This window comes from Heterodontus francisci, chromosome 13 (genome assembly GCF_036365525.1).
Source record: "Heterodontus francisci isolate sHetFra1 chromosome 13, sHetFra1.hap1, whole genome shotgun sequence".
Taxonomy (NCBI): domain Eukaryota; kingdom Metazoa; phylum Chordata; class Chondrichthyes; order Heterodontiformes; family Heterodontidae; genus Heterodontus; species Heterodontus francisci.
Window position 1 is genome coordinate 17,273,987 of NC_090383.1, and position 21,056 is coordinate 17,295,042.

At 42.6% G+C, this 21,056-nt stretch overlaps 1 protein-coding gene across 2 annotated transcripts in view; it reads right to left on the minus strand.

Annotated features, from left to right (window-relative positions):
* LOC137376249 (sodium/potassium/calcium exchanger 3-like) overlaps positions 1–21,056 on the minus strand; it is a 451,264-nt gene that overhangs the window by 179,729 nt on the left and 250,479 nt on the right. For both annotated transcript variants that reach the window (XR_010976157.1, XM_068044421.1), the window contains exon 3: positions 667–743. Coding sequence is in view for 1 of the 2 variants with exons in the window: in XM_068044421.1 (XP_067900522.1) it covers positions 667–743 (77 nt within the window). In the remaining variant the exon portion in view is untranslated. The remainder of the gene's footprint in view (positions 1–666; positions 744–21,056) is intronic.

Below are 21,056 nucleotides of genomic sequence, written 5' to 3' on the forward strand. Positions count from 1 at the left end.
CAATCTGATTGGTACAAAAGATATTAACACTCTGTACCTCGTAAAACAACAGTAATAGTTCAAAATATTTCTTAGGGTTAATCGTAATTCTGAATAGCACTCTGGTTTTTGAAGGGCTCTAATTTGTCAGTCCCTCTTTAACAGCATTTAAAATGACTTCCAAAGCAATGTGGTGATATGAGATTAGAAGAGGCTTTCTGCAAACAGCAGACTAGATTGTACTGTGCCAAGACTCAGAATTTTGGTCTTTTCACAATCTGCATTTTTTTTACATTAATTCGGAAATTTTTTGAATTTGACTTAAAGTCATTTAAGCGACATCTGCAAAAGTTGTCTTTAAAAAAATGTTTACAGGGAGTACTTCTGTAAGAGAGAATGCTTTCAATGTTTGTATTTAGTTATCCCACCCCATATTATTGGATCTGAGAGTCACAGCAAGCAGGTTCAATAGCAACTGTCTACTTTGGTTTCAGCACATCAAGTATCCGAAACAGAATCTTTTGCCTTTGGTCCTTAGGTGCCAATCTGAGGCTGTCAGTGACTTGCAAACGTAATTCCATTCAAGCAGAGGGATATAACCTGTCATTATACTCCTTAAATACCTGCATTTGGCAAACCAGGCTTTTCACATTGGGATGGTGGTGTCTAAAGGAAGCCATGACTTACACAGAGTAGATGGAGAGCTATGGCTCCTTGTCTTCTTTCCTCGTTCGTAAAGACATCATTAGGGAATTCACGAAGAGCTGGAAAAGGAAAATCAGCACGTGAGTTCATTTAACTCAAACACCATTAAAAAATGAACAGGGTAAATTCACTGATTTAGTTGCTCAGCTTGGGGAGGGAATGCAGGTTAAAGTATTGAGACTGAAATTGTAGCTCTCTGACCCATACTTAGCTTAAGCAATGCTACCCACTAGGTAGCACGGGATCGGTGAACCTATCTTTATACCTCTCCCTCCTCCCCCCATTCTATTAGCCCCTGTTTATTCACTCATTTATCTAGGAAAGAGGTACAATGCATTTACACTCCACAGAACCAACTTTCCACCAATACTCAAACAGAAATTGGGCGTGAAGGCTTCCAAACGAAGTGAAGTGAGTAAAATCATGATGGGTCTGGACAGAGTAGATAGGGAGAAACTGTTCCCATTGGCAGAAAGGTCGAGAACCAGAGGACACCAACTTAAGAAGATTGGCAAATGAACAAACGGCGACATGAGGAAAAACTTTTTTACACAGCGAGTGGTTAGGATCTGGAATGCACTGCCTGAGAGTGTGGCAGAGGCACATTCAATCGGGGCTTTTGAAACAGAATTGGATAATTATCTGAAGAGAAAAAATTACAGGGCTATGGGGAAAGGACAGAGGAGTGGGATTAGCTAAGCTGTGCTTGCAGAGAGCCAGAATGAAATAGAACACAAAAAGTTAACATGTAGGTAGAGCAAGTAATTATGAAGGCAAATGGAATGTTAGCCTTTACTGCAAGGGGGATGGAGTATAACAGGAAGGAGGTCTTGCTACAATGTACAGGGCATTGATGAGACCACATCCAGAGTACTACGTTCTGTTTTGGTCTCCCTATCTAAGAAGGGATATACATGCATTGGAAGCAATTCAGAGAAAGATCACTAGATTGATTCCTGGGATGAATGGGTTTTCTTATGAGGAAAGTTTGAGCAGGTTGGACCTATACTCATTGGGAGTTTAGAAGAACGAGAGGTGATCTTATTGAAACATAAAGATTCTGAAGGGGGTTTGACAGGGTAGATGCTAAGAGGATGGGGGGGGGGGGGGAGGTATCTAAAACTAGGGTGGAACCAGGGCCAAGCAGGATGGATGAGATGCTGGAGACTGCAGGAGTGATTTTTCATGGTAATAAAACACTCAAATTCCAGAATAAGAGGTCGCCCATTTAAGATGGATATGAGGAGGAATTTCTTCTCTCAGAGGGTCATGAATCTTTGGAATTCTGTACCCCAGAGAGCACTGGAGGCTGGATCATTGAATATATTAAAGGTTGAGATAGATTTCTGAACTACAAGGGGAGTCAACGGTTATGGGGAACAGGCAGGAAAATCAAGTTGAGGCCAAGACCAGATCAGTCATGATCTTATTGAATGGCAGAGCAGGCTCGAGAGGCCATCTAGCCTACTCCTGCTGCTATTTCTTACGTTCTCATCCCAGGAACCAGTCTAGTGAACTTTCTTTGCTCTCTCTCTCTACAGCAACTATGTCCTTCCTTAGGTAAGGAGACTAAAACTGCACACAATACTCCAGGTGTGGCCTCACCAATGCCCTTATTATATTACTATAATTTTAGGAATACTTTTTACTCTTATACACCTTTTATAACAAAAGTTAACATGCCATTTGCCTTCCTAATTACTTGCTGAACCTGCATGTTAACTTTCAGCGATTCATGTACAAAGACACCCAGGTCCCTCTGAATGCAAACATTTCCCAGTCTCTCACCGTTCATAAAAAATATTCTGCTTTTTAAATTTTTCTTACCAAATGGATAACTTCATGCTTCGCCACATTGTATTCCATCTGCCATGTTCTTGCCCACAAACCCAACATGTTTATATTCCTCTGCTGCCCCTTTGCATCCTCCTCACCACTTACTTTCCCACCATACCCAGTATGGTATCAAAGAGTCCGAGCAAAACTCAGGTCAATGGGAATCAGGGAGAAAACCCTCTGCTGGCTGGAGTCATAACTAGCGCAAAGGAAGATGGTTGTGGTTGTTGGAGGTCAATCATCTGAGCTCCAGGACATCACTGCAGGAATTCCTCAGGGAAGTGTCCTAGGCCCAACCATCTTCAGCTGCTTCATCAATGATCGTCCTTCAATCATAAGGTCAGAAGTGGGGATGTTCTCTGATGATTGCACAATGTTCAGCACCATTCGTGACTCCTCAGATACTGAAGCAGTCTGTGTAGAAATGCAGCAAGACCTGGACAATATCCAGGCTTGGGCTGATAAGTGGCAAGTAACATTCACGCCACACAAGTGCCAGGCAATGACCATCTCCAACAAGAGAGAATCTAACCATCTCCCCTTGACATTCAATGGCATTACCATCGCTGAAACCCCCACTATCAACATCCTAGGGGCTACCATTGACCAGAAACTGAACTGGAGTAGCCATATAAATACTGTGGCTACAGGAGCAGGTCAGAGACTAGGTGTCCTGAGGCGAGTAACTCACTCCCCAAAGTCTGTCCACCATCTACAAGGCACAAGTCAGGAGTGTGATGGAATACTCTCCACTTGCCTGGATGGGTGCAGCTCCAACAACACTCAAGAAGCTCGACACCATCCAGGACAAAGCAGCCCGCTTGATTGGCACCCCATCTACAAACATTCACTCCCTCCACCACGGACGCACAGTGGCAGCAGTGTGTACCATCTACAAGATGCACTGCAGCAATGCACCAAAGCTCCTTAGACAGCACCTTCCAAAACACGACCTCTACCAATCTGAAGGACAAGGGCAGCAAATGCTTTGGTACACCACCACCTGCAAGTTCCCCTCCAAGTCACACACCATCCTGGCTTGGAACTTAATCGATGTTCCTTCACTGTCGCTGGGTCAAAATCCTGGAACTCTCTTCCTAACAGCACTGTGGGTGTACCTACCCCACATGGACTGCAGCGGTTTAAGAAGGCAGCTCACCACCACCTTCTCAAGGGCTATTAGGGATGGACAATATATGCTGGCCTGGCCAGCGATGCCCACATCCCATGAATGAATAAAAAAAAACTTTGTACTGACAGCAAACTTGGATATGTTACACTCAGTCCCCCTCATTTAAGTTAGGAATATAAATTGTAAATAGCTGAGGCCCAAGTACTTATCCTTGCAGTATCCTGTTATTTACAGCCTGCCAACCCGAAAATATCCTGTTTATTCCACGTCTCTGTTTTCTGTCCATTAATCAATCCCCAATCCATGCTAATATATTACCCCTAATCCTAATTTTGTATAATAACCTTTTGTGTGGCACCTTATTGAATGCTTTTTGAAAATCCAAATACACAACATCCACTGGTTTCCTGTTATCTATCCTACTGGTTACATCCTCACAAACTGTAACAGATCCATCAAACACAATTTCCCTTTCATAAATCCATGTTGCCTCTGCTTAATCCTTTTATGACTTTCCAAGTTTCTTATTACCACATCCCCAATAATAAATTCGAGTATTTTGCCTATTACTGATGTTAGTCTAACTAGCCTATAGTTCCCTGGTTTCTCACTTCCTCCTTTCTTAAATAGTGGGGTCATGTTTGCTACCTTCCAAACCTTGGGAGCTGTTCCAGAATGTAAGGAATTCTGGAAGATTAAAACCAATGCATCCACAATCACTGCAGCTACCTCTTTTAAAACCCGAGGATGCAGGTCATCGTGCCCAGGGTATTTGTTGCCACTTAGTCCCATTTATTTCTCCAGGACTATTTATTTTCTTATATTGATTTCTTTAAGTTCCTCATTCTCACTAGATCTTTTGTTTCCCCATTATTTCCAGAATTTCTTTTGTGTTTTCTCCCATGAAGACAGATACAAAGTATTTGTGTCATGTCCCTGCCATTTCCTTATTCCCCATTATAGCTTCATCTGTCTCTGCCTCTCATGGGCCCACATTTGTTTTAAATAATCTCTTCCTCTTTTCATATAGAAATATTTACAATCTGTTTTTATGTCTCTTGTTAGTTTACTCTCATTTTCTCTTTTCTTATCAAATTCTTGGTTTTCCTTTGTTGAATTCTAAATTGCTCCCAATCCTCAGTCTTACTACTCTTTTTTATTTTTTTAGAGATACAGCACTGAAACAGGCCCTTCGGCCAACCGAGTCTGTGCCGACCATCAACCACCCATTTATACTAATCCTACATTAATCCCATATTCCTAACACATCCCCACCTATACTAGGGACAATTTACAATGGCCAATTTACCTATCAACCTGCAAGTCTTTGGCTGTGGGAGGAAACCGGAGAAAACCCACACGGTCACAGGGAGAACTTGCAAACTCCGCACAGGCAGTACCCAGAATCGCTGGAGCTGTGAGGCTGCTGTGCTAACCACTGCGCCACTGTGCCGGCAACATTATAAGCCTCTTCCTTGGATCTAATACTATCTTTAACTCCTCTTGTTATGCACAGCTGGACTAAAGCCCTGCAGTGCCCTGTTGGATAGCCTTATATGGAATTAAAGGTCTGAGGCCGAATGCCGGACCCGGAAGTGCGACCCGACCCAAGCCAAACCCGACACATGTTGTCGGGTCCCGTCGGGGACAGTCGGATAGTAGGCCTTTACCCATGCACTGTTGTATAAGCGTGCTACCTGATCCGAGCAGCATTGCGTGGGATGAGACCAGGTTATTGTTGCGTTCAGCTGTCAGTCAGTTCAGGAGAAGCATCGATAAATGGCTGTCAGCAAGCTATCCACATCCTCATGGCTACAGGATGGTGCATCCTGTGATGGAGGAGAGCTCAGGTTGGGGAGAGCAATATAGAAAACAGGAGCAGTGTGACACACAATATCTTATAGGCAATACGGCAGGCTTTTGACACTGACTGTTGATATCTCTGAAGAGTACCACTGCTGCACAATATGCAATTGACTGTAATGATGCTGGATGTCCAGCACAAGACACAAATATAAATAGAGAAAGAAATGTTGGTGCAGGAGAACAGCATTAACATCAAGCACTCTCTGGTCAGCTACAGCACAGCCATGTGCGGAGCAATCTACTCTTTCTTCTGTGACCCAGCAGAAACAACCCCAAGTCCAGAATAGCACCGTCTATTGCCCATGAGCGTGAAATTTTCCATTTCAGAGACAGCCACCCTTGCAGCTTCTTCAAATGAGATTGTCAACATTGTGTTGAGTTGTAGATAGTTTTCTGCTATAGCCACACAAGATTGCACCATTCCATCTCATTTGACATAGAACCTCTACAGAGTCCCCATGGATTTGAATCTATGGCCCTGAGGTGAAAACACACCGACCCATCTGCCACACAGTCTTCAACATTCTCTATGTACACAGCAACATGGAGACTTTCAACGTTGAAGTTCAGCATTGAGAGAAGGTGATCATTGAACATTCGTCTTTCAATATGCAGGAATCTATTTACAATAAGGAGTAGAATGAAAATGTACCCCAAGGAAATGGACTCCCAACAGGTTGCTTTAATATCCTTGTTAATGGTAATGACTCCTTTATAAAACCCTGAATGTGACTATCAGTTGCATGGAGAACTTGTTTTCATCAGTTTTTGATGTGGAATGGATAAAGAAGAAGTCGGACATTTCACTGCATGCCAGTCAGTGCCTGGCAAGCAGGAGGCCAGCTGTGAAAAGTGCCTCACTGATCAGTAAGGAAGGGAAATAAATGAAGGCTGCATTCCATAACTGACGGCGCTAACAAGAAGTAGAACTCAATATGGTAACAGTGCTGTGGAATTTGTTGAAAATGAACGGTAAACTGGACAATTAGTACAAACGTCCCCAGTGCAAAATGTTAACCTAAAAACAGAAAAAGAATGTGCATTTACATAGCGCCTTGCATGACCTCAGGACACCCCAAAGCACTTTACTGCCAATTGAGCACTTACTTTATTTTTTTGATTTTAACTCTGGAAAATTTTCATTGGAATTTAATTAGAATAGGAAGTAATGTTAATAGAAACAAAATGGAAATGGGCGGGGGACAGGCAGGCTGGGAAACAATCTTCAACTAATGTCAGCTTTTGCCTTCTGTGCCACTGGAATTGGATGAGAGTCTGGAGACTGCAGGAGTGATTTTTCCTGGTAGTAAAACACTCAAATTTAAATGAATTAGATGTGATAAAATAAAATGGAATGATATTATTGCAATTTCCCCATTTGTTTTCCATAACAGTCTTAGGATGACTGTGATTGTGTCTGATATTAATTGAAACAGTAGCTTGTTATGAAACTCAGCATTTCATTTTACATTTGTTGCATCCGATCTGTATAGGGTTGCCAACACCCCCGCTCCACCCTGCAACCCCCCGACGATTGCCCTGGAATCTCGAGGAAGCAAAGACTAATCTCTAATGCTATAAACAAACCTGAGAGGAAAAATCAAAGGGCCACTAGAAAACAGTGCTTTTAAAACAAAATTCTTTCAACATGTTTATTGACTGGATATAAAAAATGGGGAACAAAAGCTGTTTGCCTGACAGTCAGAAATTGTCCAATTGGATAATGAAATATCTATTCATGTTCCGATTGACATGGGAAGCTGATAGGCTATGAGGACTCATATGTTAGGCAGTCAATAGCGTGAGTGTAGGGGAGGGCCAGTTGGTGGTAAGCAATCATGTGATGGAACCTCCAGGGATATGTTTAACCAGACTTGGCAACCCTAGATCCATGCCAACAATGCACACCAGCATTGAAACACAATCCACCTGCTCCGCTCTTCCTGGTCACACGTGTTATCTTTAGAGAGCCATTCCAGGTCATTCCCATCCACATTGGGAGCACAGTCACCAACTGTTTCCCAAGGGAAAGGGAAAACTACAGGGAGTATGATGATAAATAAAAAGGTAAGCAGCAGGCTAACATGTGTGCAGGAGGGTTTAGGTTCAAGGCAGACGATGAAAGAAGCAGAAAGGAAGGATAACTCAGGAGTTATTATTAGAGATGTTGGGAATCATGAGGGTAAGAAAGCTAGCATAAAGGCACTTTACCTGAATGCGCGTAGCATTCGTAACAAGGTTGATGAGTTAACGGCACAAATCATCGCGAATAAATATGATTTGGTAGCCATTACGGAGACATGGTTACAGGTTGGTCACGACTGGGAGTTAAATATCCAGGGGTACCAGACTATTTGGAAGGACAGACAGGATGGTAAGGGAGGTGGTGTAGCTCTGATATTCAAGGGCGACATCAGGGCGGTGCTGAGAGATGATATAGGTTCTATGGAGAATGAGGTTGAATCCATTTGGGTGGAAATTAGAAACTCTAAGAAGAAAAAGTCATTGATAGGCGTAGTCTATAGGCCACCAAATAATAACATCACATTGGGGCGGGCAATAAACAAAGAAATAACTAATGCCTGTAAAAATGGTATGGCAATTATCATGGGGGATTTTAATCTACATGTAGATTGGTCGAACCAGCTCAGTCAGGGTAGCCTTGAGGAGGAATTCGTTGAGTGTATCCGTGATAGTTTTCTTGAACAGTATGTAATGGAACCGACGAGGGAGCAAGCTATTCTAGATCTAGTACTGTGTAATGAGACAGGAATAATTAATGACCTCATAGTTAGGGATCCTCTTGGAAGGAGTGATCACAGTATGTTTGAATTTAGAATACAGATGGAGAGTGTGAAGATAAAATCCAATACCAGGGTCCTGTGCTTGAACAAGGGGGACTACAATAGAATGAGGGAGGACTTGGCTAAAGTGGACTGGAAACAAAGATTTTACGGTGGGACAGTTGACGAGCAGTGGAGGACTTTCAAAGCAATTTTTCAAAGTGCTCAGCAAAAGTATATTCCAGCGAAAAGGAAGGACTGGAAGAAAAGGGGTAATCTGCCATGGGTGTCTAAGGAAATAAGGGAGGCTATCAAATTGAAAAAGAAGGCATACAAAGTGGCCAAAAGCAGCATGAAACTAGAAGATTGGGAAAACTTTAAAGGTCAGCAGAAAGCTATAAAAAGAGCCATAAAGAAAAGTAAGATGGAACATGAGAAAAAGCTAGCACAGAATATAAAGACAGATAGCAAAAGTTTCTATAAATATATAAAACGAAAAAGAGTGGCTAAAGTAAACGTTGGTCCTTTAGAGGATGAGAAGGGGAAATTAGTTATGGGAGTGATGAAATGGCCGAGGCATTGAACAGGTATTTTGTATCGGTCTTCTCAGTGGAGGACATTAATAACATGCCAGTAATTGACAAAGAGACGAACGTCGGTGAGGACCTGGGAACAATCATTATTACGGAAGAGGTAGTGTTGGGCAAGCTAATGGAGCTAAGGATTGATAAGTCTCCTGGCCCTGATGGAATGCATCCCAGGGTTCTAAAAGAGATGGCGGGAGAAATAGCAGGTGCACTGACGGTAATTTTCCAAAATTCGCTGGACTCTGGGGTAGTCCCAGCAGATTGGAAAACAGCAGATGTGACGCCACTGTTTAAAAAGGGAGGTAGACAAAAGATGGGGAATTATAGACCAATTAGCTTAACCTCTGTAGTGGGGAAGATGCTTGAGTCTATCATCAAGGAAGAAATAGCAGGGCATCTCGATAGAAATTGTCCCGTTGGGCAGACGCAGCATGGGTTCATGAAGGGCAGGTCATGCTTGACAAATCTTTTGGAATTCTATGATGACATTACGAGCAAGGTGGACAATGGGCACCCAGTGGATGTGGTGTACCTAGATTTCCAAAAGGCCTTCGACAAGGTGCCGCACAAGAGGCTGCTGCATAAGATAAGGATGCATGGCGTCAGGGGTAAAGTATTAGCATGGATAGAGGATTGGTTGACTAACAGGAAGCAGAGAGTGGGGATATATGAGTGCTATTCTGGTTGGCAATCAGTCACTAGTGGTGTGCCTCAGGGATCGGTGTTGAGACCGCAATTATTTACAATTTATATAGATGATTTGGAGTTGGGGACCACGTGTAGGGTGTCAAAGTTTGCAGATGACACCAAGATGAGTGGCAGAGCAAAGTGTGCAGATGACACTAAGATGAGTGGCAGAGCAAAGTGTGCAGATGACTGTGAAACTTTGCAGAGGAACATAGATACATTGAGTGAGTGGGCAAAGGTCTGGCAGATGGAATACAATGTTAGTAAATGTGAAGTCATTCATTTCGGTAGGAGTAACAGGAAAAAGGATTATTACTTGAATGGTAAAAAGTTGCAGCATGCTGCTATGCAGAGGGACCTGGGTGTCCTTGTGCATGAATCGCAGAAGGTTGATCTGCAGGTACAGCAAGTAATTAGGAAGGCAAATGGAATTTTGTCCTTCATTGCTAAAGGGATTGAGTTTAAAAGCAGAGAGGTTATGTTGCAGCTGTATAAGGTACTGGTGAGACCGCACCTGGAGTATTGTGTGCAGTTTTGGTCTCCTCACTTGAGAAAGGATGTACTGGCACTGGAGAGGGTGCAGAGGAGGTTCACTAGGTTGATTCCGGAGTTGAGGGGGTTGGCTTATGAGGAGAGACTGAGTACATTGGGATTATATTCATTGGAGTTCAGAAGAATGAGGGGGGATCTTATAGAAACATATAAAATCATGAAGGGAATAGATAAGATACAAGTAGAGAGGATGTTTCCGCTGGCAGGTGAAGCTAGGACAAGAGGGCATAGCCTCAAGATTAGAGGGAGCAGATTTAGGACTGAATTAAGAAGGAACTTCTTCACCCAGAGGGTTGTTAATCTATGGAATTCCTTGCCCAGTGAAGTAGTTGACGCTTCTTCAGTAAACATCTTTAAAGCTAAGGTAGATATCTTTTTGAACAATAAAGAAATTAAGGGATAGTGTGGGAGCGCGGGTAAGTGGATCTGAGTCTACGAAAAGATCAGCCATGATCTTATTGAATGGCGGAGCAGGCTCAAGAGGCCGGACGGCCTACTCCTGCTCCTAGTTCTTACGATCTTATGATCTTATGAACTGGAAAGAACTTGATCAGGAACTGAGACCCTCCCTAAACTCCCAAAAGAAGGGATGTGGCCCTTTAATTGGTGAGTTTATTGCGTCAAACACTGGTCAGGTATTTGTTACAATTTAATTAGGAAGAAATGGCAATGGAAGCAAAATTGGAAAGGAGCTGGGGGTCAAACTGAGGTCGTTAGAGGTAAAGAGACTTAAAATGATGACTATGTAATGGGATAAAATTATGATAATGAGTACATATTTGTGTTAAAGGAGGTGACTCTTGTGCTACTGGTGTCAATATAACGTACATGGATCTCAATCAGTACTGCCCAGCTCCAAAAATTAAACTGAGCAAACCAGTTTAAACCTGTATAAGCTTGAGCATTTTATTCCCCCCAAACATAAAAGCAGCTGCACAGGCCTTCAATTCATGCTTGCCTAGTGTTGCCAACCCTCCAGGATTGCCCTGGAGTCTCCAGGAATTGAAGATTCCTGCTGTGAGCAACACTTGGCAGAAAACTCAGAGCATTCGAAGAAAAATAGTTTTTCCTTTCAGTTTCTTTGAACAATTTTGGTTATTAGTTAGTGAAAGCATTTGAGATGGGCGCAGAAGGCGGAGACTTAAGAAACGTCCAGGAGGGTGGACGTGTTGGGTGGCCAATGCTGGGGGGAGGGGGCGGGGCAGTTGGAGGCAAGAGGTCATGTGATGAAAGCTCCAGGAATAAGTCCAACCAGAGTTGGCAACCCTATCCTTGCTGCAGCTCATATTTTTGTGTGACTTTTTTTGAGTCTTACTTTTTATTAAAACAGAGATAGAAGCAATAAATCTGTAAAAGCAGTCAAGACTGGTGAAATCACTGCTATATTACCCAATGTACAATGAACTCAGCATGATTTATAAACACAGTGAAGGGTTTTGGAAGATTTAGTTACAACAACATTGCCTCCTTAACTTTATTTACTTGAGTCATCATCACTCTGGATGCAAAGGCCATATAAGAAGAAAAAGCTGATGTATATTCTTGGTCATTGGCAGGTTCGAAACATTGCTTGGATAGGCCAAGGAAGATAGCATCTGTTTCATTAAAACTGTTGCCTTTTTCCACTTAATTTTCCCTTGGCTGTAGCTATCACTTATTTTTCTCCATGTTTTCTAAGTTCTATTTCTATTTCAAGACACCTCATTGGCATGGAAGGAGCATCGACAGACCTGATAAAGCAAGCTATCTATTGTGGTAATGAGACATACAAACCAGGAAGGTTTGATTCCTGGCCAGCTGAACTCATCTTTGAAGTGGGTCACAGAGCTTACATGTTTGGGCTTGGAAAGAGGAGTGAAGAAATAAATCAACTGAGCTTCAAGTCCTGCGCCCGATCACTATTCAGCAGTCTCTGCTATAACGTCTATATAATGGATGACGGCCATGATAAACTTGAAGATCAAAAAACCCACAAATGCTGGCCCATCTAGTGTCACACATTAACTATTGAGATGAGCTATTGAAGGATTTATGGCACCCAGCAGGAGCCACTGCCTTCAGAAGAGGGAGAAAAGAACATCAAAGGGAAAGAAGAAATGTAAGCAAAGGGTGATTAAAAATCAAGCATAAATATAGATTAAAATACACACAGGAAATGCCAGAAACAAGTCACCAAAGAGCTATTCTTAAATCTCATTCTGTCCCTTCTGAACATGGTTGGTACACCAGCTTCATGGGGATGATCCCTCATCAGAATCACATCCCAATTGGTGTTTTTTGGGGACGTGACTTCATCGTTAGATTTTGATAGTGATTGAGGGGCACTCCCAAAACATAAACATTTCTTTGCCTTTTAGAAGCTGATATGCCTGCTATGATTGGGAGGAATGAGGCAGGATCACTTATTCAGAAGCACTGCGAAGCTCCCAGTGGAAAACAGCATCTTCAGAAATCTGGACATAGATGCTTGCATCTTTACAAAACAGGTGAATATGAACAGCTGTACTATAAAAAGCTAGGCCTTAAACATGTTGCCACATTTCTTGCGTTTTTGTCCTAGATGGAAGATTTTGAACGGGAACAGCAAGCAACATGTTTGCATTATCTAATCATTCCCAGGAATTCCCATTAAACAGCCATCACTGAGGAATATGTACTGGCCTCTCTTTACAGTAATGAGTGTTTTAACTGTATGTTTACTGTCCTCAAACAGAAGGTTTTGATGAACTGAATGCAGAGTCTATGACAGGACTGACCTTAGGGCTGTATGGCTATACTACATTAACTCAAATTTTCCAACAGTGTTTCATCTGAAAATCTGACTGATTCCTATTATAGCACGTCACGGAGATTGGTTAGATGTGCAAGATATAATTCTTATTCCTTAGTGCAAAAAATGAATCGACTGTAGTGCTGCCCAACAGAAGGGTGCTAGGTTAAAAATAGCTTTTATTCTGTGCATCATTCACGACTTAAAGCAGGCCATTTAGCAATAGGGGCCAGAATGGTTTCACAATACTAACCACCGATGTGGACATCTCAGTTAAAGGAGCCATTGCAATGCTTATTCTTAACATTTCTTAGTTGCAGGGTCCAATTTGTTTCTGTACAATTTTAGCATCTACAATTTAATGCAGTGGTGCTATATAAAATTAATGATAGGATAGCTTAGTTACTCAGAACCTTTGTTACAAAATGGCCAACATGGCACGGTTAGGGATATACCAGGCCAATTGCTGGTATTTTCTTTTTAAGTGTCACATTATCAAATTATATTTTAATTATGCTGCACTACTGCTTAAACATATGCGTTGGTTCTCGTGCAGAAGTGCTGGAAGGTGTTTAATCCAGTAGATCCACAGATATAATGCTCTGGGTTTGTGGGGATGCTGGTGCTCAGTTTAATGGGGGAAAGCTGCTAATAGAAACTCCTATGCATTACGTTAGGTCCCAGTTTTGATGACAAATTTCATATGAATAGGGATCGAAAATGCCAACCACCTAAATACTGAACTGTACATTTGAGGTCAGGGTGAAAACTTCTGAAATGAGGCTTGTGAATACGAGAAACCCAATAACTCACTGTGATGCTTTCTTTACACCTCAGAATAAAGTGGGAAAATGAGCTTAAACGAGTACTGAAATATTTAAAATTGACTTTGATCATAACAGTTGCTCACTGCAGTGCTCATTAAGCAATGACTTAAAGGGACAGCTGAACTTAATTCTCTTTCCTGTGTGACACACAGCACAAACAGTCAAGCCCTCAGAACAGTGGCTTTGGAGCCCTGCAGTCATTTCGACAAAATGTGTCCCCAGTGAGAGTCCTGAGAAATGTGCTGCCAGCTTTACCCAGCACAACATCAGTGCCCACCAGCAAACTGACACTGAGTAGGTAGCAGCTTGACAAGTGAGTAGTCGACAATCTGACAATTGAGTGCCCTAGCACACGTAACTGCATCATACCAGTAATCAACCAAGTAAAGAGACAGAGTGAAGATAACCAAATTAGATGCATTTACCAAATAAACAGAGGGTATGTTAAGATTACAGTACCCCTCAGTTTCGATTTATGTAGCACTGAGGTGGTGATGTCAGAACTGTATGCAACAACTGTCAAACCCAATACCACTGAATTAGCCGTACAACATGAAACAACACCTTAAAAGTACTGGGTGATGCAGCTGGAGAGCACACTGCACTTTTCCCTTTGCCCGTCGACTGACTGCCTACTTTCACCTCGCCCATCCTCACCCCTACCTCAATCTATTTGCTTCTGAAAGAAACCATCATCCAGCAGAATGGTTCCACACATGACGGATTTTAGCTACAAAGTTAGGTTGGAGAAGTTGGGGCTCTTCTCCGTGGAGCAAAGGAGATTTGACAGAGGTGTACAAGGTTATGAGAGGTTTGGCTAAGGTAGAGAAAGAAAAGATGTTTCCATTAGCTTATGGTACAAGGATTAGGGGACGCAGATTTAAGGTTTTGGGCAGGAGATGCAGGGGGGGTGTGAGGAAGAACTTCTTTATGCAGCGCGTGGTAATGACCTGGAATTCACTACCTACAGGGAAGGGGAAGTGGAGACGATCAGTGATTTCAAAAGGAAATTGGATGGGGACCTGAGGGAAATAAACTTGCAGGGCTACGGGATAGAATGGGGAAATGGGACTGATTGGATTGCTCGACAGAGAGCTGGTATGGAATTGATGTGCTGAATGGCCTCCTTCTCTGTTGTAATGACTGTATGACCCTATGACTCATCCATGTTTCTGTCAGCTTCAGACTCAACTACTCCAACTTTCTCAAGAGCAGCCTCCCATCTTCTATTGTCTTCAGTGAACCCAAAAGTCTGCTACCCCTATCTTACCCACACAAAGTTACACTCACCCTTCACCCCTGTCCTCATAGACCTACAGTAGCTCCGGTCACCCAACATCTCAAATTTAACATTATCATTGTATTTAAACCCTTATGGTTCAAGTCAACCAGTTCTCGAATATGCCATAATGCCGGTCACCTCACGAATGTTGTATGGCATGAATGGTAGGGCGGACAATATTATAATAAGGGTCACTGATTTCTGGTAGCGGAATACGATAAGATAAATTCAATTTTTACAATATGGAATTCTGAGATTTTTGTTGGTGCTTTGCTGTCACGTTCCAAAATTCTGGGCTAACAATCCAGAGAATGTGAGTTCAAATCCCACTGTGGCAGCCTGAAAATTTGAATTTCTTTTTCAAAAAAGTCTCTGTTGTCAGTAAAAGTGATGCTGAGGCCATTGAGCTGTTGTCAAAACCCAACTGGTTCACTGATGTCCTTTTGAGAGGAAAACCCACCAAATTTACATGGTCTAGCCTATGTGACTTCAATCCCACACCATCGTGGCTGACTCTTAAACAACTGTATCATATTAAAGATGGGCAACAAACACTAGCCTTGCCAGTGACACTCACATCCCAAGAATGAAGAATGAAAAAATTATAAATAAATAATTCCTATTACTGGTTTACTGGCAGCTGGGTCAAATCAGATTTTATTATATGAGATTATTTTTTTCATCAGCAACATTTGATGAATCATATTCATTCTTTTTTTCTGTGCAAACTGCAAACCAGTGATCTTGAGCACAACATGTTGAAGTTTTTTGAAACCACAGCATTCACCACTGCAGGAAGTGGGTGAGAAGTAGTCTTAGGTTCGTGATATGAAGACTCCTCACCACAAGAGTTCATTGACAGAACGTTCTCCTTTTTTAGACTCTGCGAACTGACACAAAGAAGATACACTTCTCACCCATTGTCTGCCATGTTGAATGCTGTGGTTTCAGAACATTTCAACATGTTAGGCTCAGGGTCACTGGTTTGCAGTTCTCACAGAAAAATAGACTAAATATGATTCCCCAAACGTCGCTGATAAAAATATTATCACTTCAAGTGATAAAATCTGAATTTAGTCCAGCCAGCTGTCAGAAACTGTTGGCTCTGATTATAAATGGCACAATTATGGAATGTGAAAACAAAAATCTGAGAATCCCATATTACAAAACTGGAATTTACCTTATTTAGTCACTGTAAGCCAGTGACCCTTATTATAATGTTATCAGCCCTGCCATCTTATACCACACATTCCCCAGAAATTAGAGGATTGGTGCCCAGACAAGAAAAGAACATGTGCCTGTTTTTCATGAAGAGTCTCCACATTCAAAGGATCATCCGCCGCCATTTCCACCACCTCCAGCACGATGCCACCATCAAACACATCTTCCCTTCCCCTCCCCTGTCAACATTCCAAAGAGATTGTTCCCTTCGTGACACCCTGATCCACTCCTCCATCACCCCTGACACCTCGTGCCCTTCCCATGGCACCTTACCCTGCAATCGCAGGAGTTAAATTACCTACTCTTTTACCTCCTCTCTCCTCACCATCCAAGGCCCCAAACACTCCTTCCAGGTGAAACAGCGATTTACTTGTACTTCCTTCAATTTAGTATACTGTATTCGCTGCTCACAATGCACTCACCTCTATATTTTATTTTATTTAGAGATACAGCACTGAAACAGGCCCTTTGGCCCACCGAGTCTGTGCTGACCATCAACCGCCCATTTATACTAATCCTACATTAATCCCATTACCCTCTCACATCCCCACCTTCCCTCAATTCCCCTACCACCTACCTATACTAGGGGCAATTTATAACGGACAATTTACCTATCAACCTGCAAGTCTTTGGCTGTGGGAGGAAACCGGAGCACCCGGAGGAAACCCACACAGTCACAGGGAGAACTTGCAAACTCCACACAGGCAGTACCCAGAACTGAATCCAGGTCGTTGGAGCTGTGAGGTTGCGGTGCTAACTACTGCGCCACTGGGGAGACCAAATGCAGATTGGGTGGCCGCTTTGCGGAACACCTCCGCTCAGTCCAAAAGCATGACCCCGAGCTTCCGGTCGCTTGCCATTTCAACACCACCCCCTGCTCTCATGCCCACATCTCTGTCTTTGGCCTGCTCCAGTGTTCCAGTGTACATCAATGCAAGCTCGAGGAGCAACACCTGATCTTTCAATTAGGCACTCTACAGCCTTGCAGACTGAATATTGAGTTCAATAATTTCAGAGCATGACTGGCCTTTTTTTTTTACATTTTCATATTTTTTAATTTTATTTTTTTAACCATGTGCCTGTTTTTCATGTAGACTGAGCTGCTCAGTATTCTGCTATTAACACTCTCTCTGGACTAATACTTTGTCTTTCACCACAAGCATTTACACACGCTTTGCCTTTGTCTCATGACAGCTTTGTTATTTAATCTCTCCTGCCTTCTGCCCAATCACACACCTTCCCTTTTGTTCTCTTCCCCACCAAACCCCCACCCCTTCTCTTGCATAAAACCTAATTCTTTTCTAACCTTTGCCAGTTCTGATGAAAGGTCACAGACTTGAAACGTTAATTCTGCTTCTCTCTCCACAGATGCTGCCAGACCTGCTGAGTATTTCCAGCACTTTCTGTTTTTATTTAAGAAAAGAACAGCTGTTCCTATTCCAATTGTCTTTGCCTCTACACCCCTATGGTACCATTGACCATTGCCATACTTTCTCCATCCTGCACTGACAGTACTTTCCCCTGCCTAAAACCAATGATGGATATCAAAAAAAATTGTCAGCTGCTCCACATTAACTCATACACTGCATACTTGTTTTTATATACCTCGACTCAAATTATTGCCGCTCTATCCTCAAATCCTTATCGTCTGGTGAAGATTCCCTGATATCAGAGGGTATCATTTACGTCCCCCTCATATCTTACTTGCTTAAAAGTACCACTGCAGACGCAAGGGAAGAGGTCACTTTCCTTCATTTTTTGGGGGATGGTCACATGGACAATCTATCCAGGGAGAGAAGAAAAAATAATGAAACTACTTTTGGAGGGATGAGGAAAGAAAATAATGTCTGTGTTTACAGATATTTCAATCCCCTTTCTTTGGGATTCTAATCATAGAAGCATGAAGTAGACACAGTAGGTAAATTGAAGAATACCCATCAGTAGTTCAGTGTGGTATTTGTGGTATGAGGTGGGATGAGTCACTTTTGTTGTCACAATTCCCCATGGAGCAGCCTACCCTCTCTACCGTGCTGTTGAGGATAACGGCATGGTGCTTCCCAGAAGGGATGGGAAAATGAAAAAAAGTGAAACTACTTTCACACACCTTTGGGTAGATGGCCATGGAGCAAACCCAGACAAGGCCTAATTACTGGTCATCAGCCTACCCATTGGCCAGACATGATGCGTAGGCTCCACAACCTCTCTGCAGGAATCTTCCTTGTGTAAGCCCCCACACCCACCCATTGAACCTATTCGCCCTATAGTTTAAATTGAAGAAACTTACCACTGAAAAAAAACCCTTGCAAATTGGGCTGTGATGGGACAAAGGGAAATCACACCCTCCCCCACCAAAAGAAAGAAAAATATAAAGCCAGAGAAAAACAGGAGAAGAAGGAGAGTCGACATTGATGGCTTCAACTCTGAACGTAGCTTATTATTTTGGCAATATTGGATGAGCAGTAATTTCTTTCAATTAAATATTTGGAAGACCAAAGCCATTGGCTTCGGTGCCTATCACAAACTCCATTCCCTAGTCACCGATTCCTTCCCTCTCTCTGGGCACTGTCTGAGGCTGAACCTGATTGTTTGAAATCTTGGCATCCGACTTGACCCTGAGCTGAGCTCCTGACTCCATATCCTCTCCATCACCAGGACCGCACTTCCACCTTGCAATGTACATAAACTTGAGCTTATTCAAAATTCTGCTGCCTGACTCCTAACTCGCAACAATTCCCATTCATCCATCATTCCTGTGCTCGTTGATCTAAAATGGCTTCCAGTCCAGCAATACCTTGTTTTCAAATTCCTCGGTAGTCTCAGCTCTGTCTAGCTACATAACCTCTTCCAGCCCTACAATTCTCCAAGATCTCTGCAATTCAGGCCTTATGCACATTCCCAATTTCCAATGCTCCATCATTGGTAGCCAAGCCTTCAGCCACATAGACCTGAAACTCCAGAATCCCCTCTGTAAACCTCTCTGCCTCTCTCTCTTCCATTAACCCACTCCTTAAAACCTACCTCGATCAGCAGGTTTTTGGTCACCTGTCCTAATATCTTTCTGTGTGGCACGGTGTCAATTGTTGTTTGATAACACTCCTGGGTAACACCGTGGCATGCTTTACTACATTAAAGGCGCTGCATAAATGCAAGTTGTTATTCTATCACTAATCACCCTGTCTTGCTAGCTCACTTCAGAGCGCAGTTAAGAGTCAACCACATTAGTATGGGACTGGCCACTGACCACCTCCAGGCGCGTATCCATTGTCTCTCGAGATAAGGAGGCCCAAAAGAAGAAAGAAGAAGGTCTCTCATACAGAACCAGACCAGGGTAAGGACAAAAGGTTTCCTTCCCTGGAGGAGCATTTGCGAACCAGTTGGGTTTTTACGATGATCCAACAGTTTAATGGACACATTTATTAATCCTAGTTTATTAAAAAAAACTGTGGTGGGACTTGAACTCATATTCTACTGGATTAATTAATGCCGGGATTATTTCGTAACTATCTAGTAACAACTGCTACACTACAATACCCTGCTGTGGTATCCTACATACATCACTCATATTTTGACAGCTAGGTTGTACAGAAACCAGTGAGATTAAGCGAGCAGAAAGAGAATATTGCTGCATAATTATTATTCCTCCACAGTCGACGATATTCCTCATTCTCAAGACATTACAAACTTGGTCTCCGATTACCGTGGCCCTGTGAAATAAGTGTCGACATGCCAATTAACTCAAAATAATTTCTTGAACCCTTGTTGGGTGCAGGCATCAGTTATCAGCCTTTTAACATGCAAAAGGCAATTTAACTTAATCAGAAACCACTCACATCACGACAGACTTCTATTCTGAAGTTAAGTACTGCTCACTGCTAAAATGCTAATCACAACTGGTTTTGTTCTAAATATCATTAAAAAGCAACACTGGAAGGGAACATTCGGGATCTCGTGAGAAGAATGATTTTAAAGCTGAAAGGTGGATCTGAATTTATTCAGCACAATTACAGTGCTCAATGTTGGAAAGTGATTTGAGGCAATTTTTGGATTCTGATAGGTATGACTACAAAGTTCTCTCGTTTACTAATAAAACGTAAAGCTCATTGAAGTTAATGGAAGGTAATGACAGTTCAAAGGTTCATTTTCCCAATGACTGATGTTAGGCTAGCTGGCCTGCAGTTCCCCGTTTTCTCTCTCCTGCCTTTCTTGAAAAGCAGTGTAACATTTGCCAACTTCCAATCGGAAAGGACCGTTCCCGAATCTAAGGAATTTTGGAAAATCATAGCTAGCGCCAGGAGGTGAGTTACTTGCAACAGAATTCCCAGCCTCTGACCTGCTCTTGTAGCCACAATATTTATGTGGTTGATCCAGTTAAGTTTCCGGTCAATGGTAACCCCCAAATTGTTGATGGTGGGGGTTTCAGCGATGGTAATGCTGTTGAATGTCAAGGGGAGATGGCTAGATTCTCTCTTTTTGGACATGGTCATTGCCTGGCATTTGTGTGGAGCGAATGTTACTTGCCACTTATCAGCCCTAGCCTGAATGTTGTCCAGGTTCACTAATGTCCTTCAGGGGAGGAAATCTGCCATCCTTGCCCAGTTTGGCCGACATGTGACTCCAGACCACAGTAACATGGTGGACTCCTAGCTGCCCTCTGAAATGGCCTAGCAAGCCACTCAGTTGTAGGTGGTTCACCACCACCTGATCAAGGGCAATGAGGGATGGTCAATAAATGATACACTTGCCAGCGATGCTCACATCCCATGAACAAAAATAAAAGGTCTTGCTGCATGCGGATGCAGACTGCTTCAGTATCTGAGGAGTTGCAAATG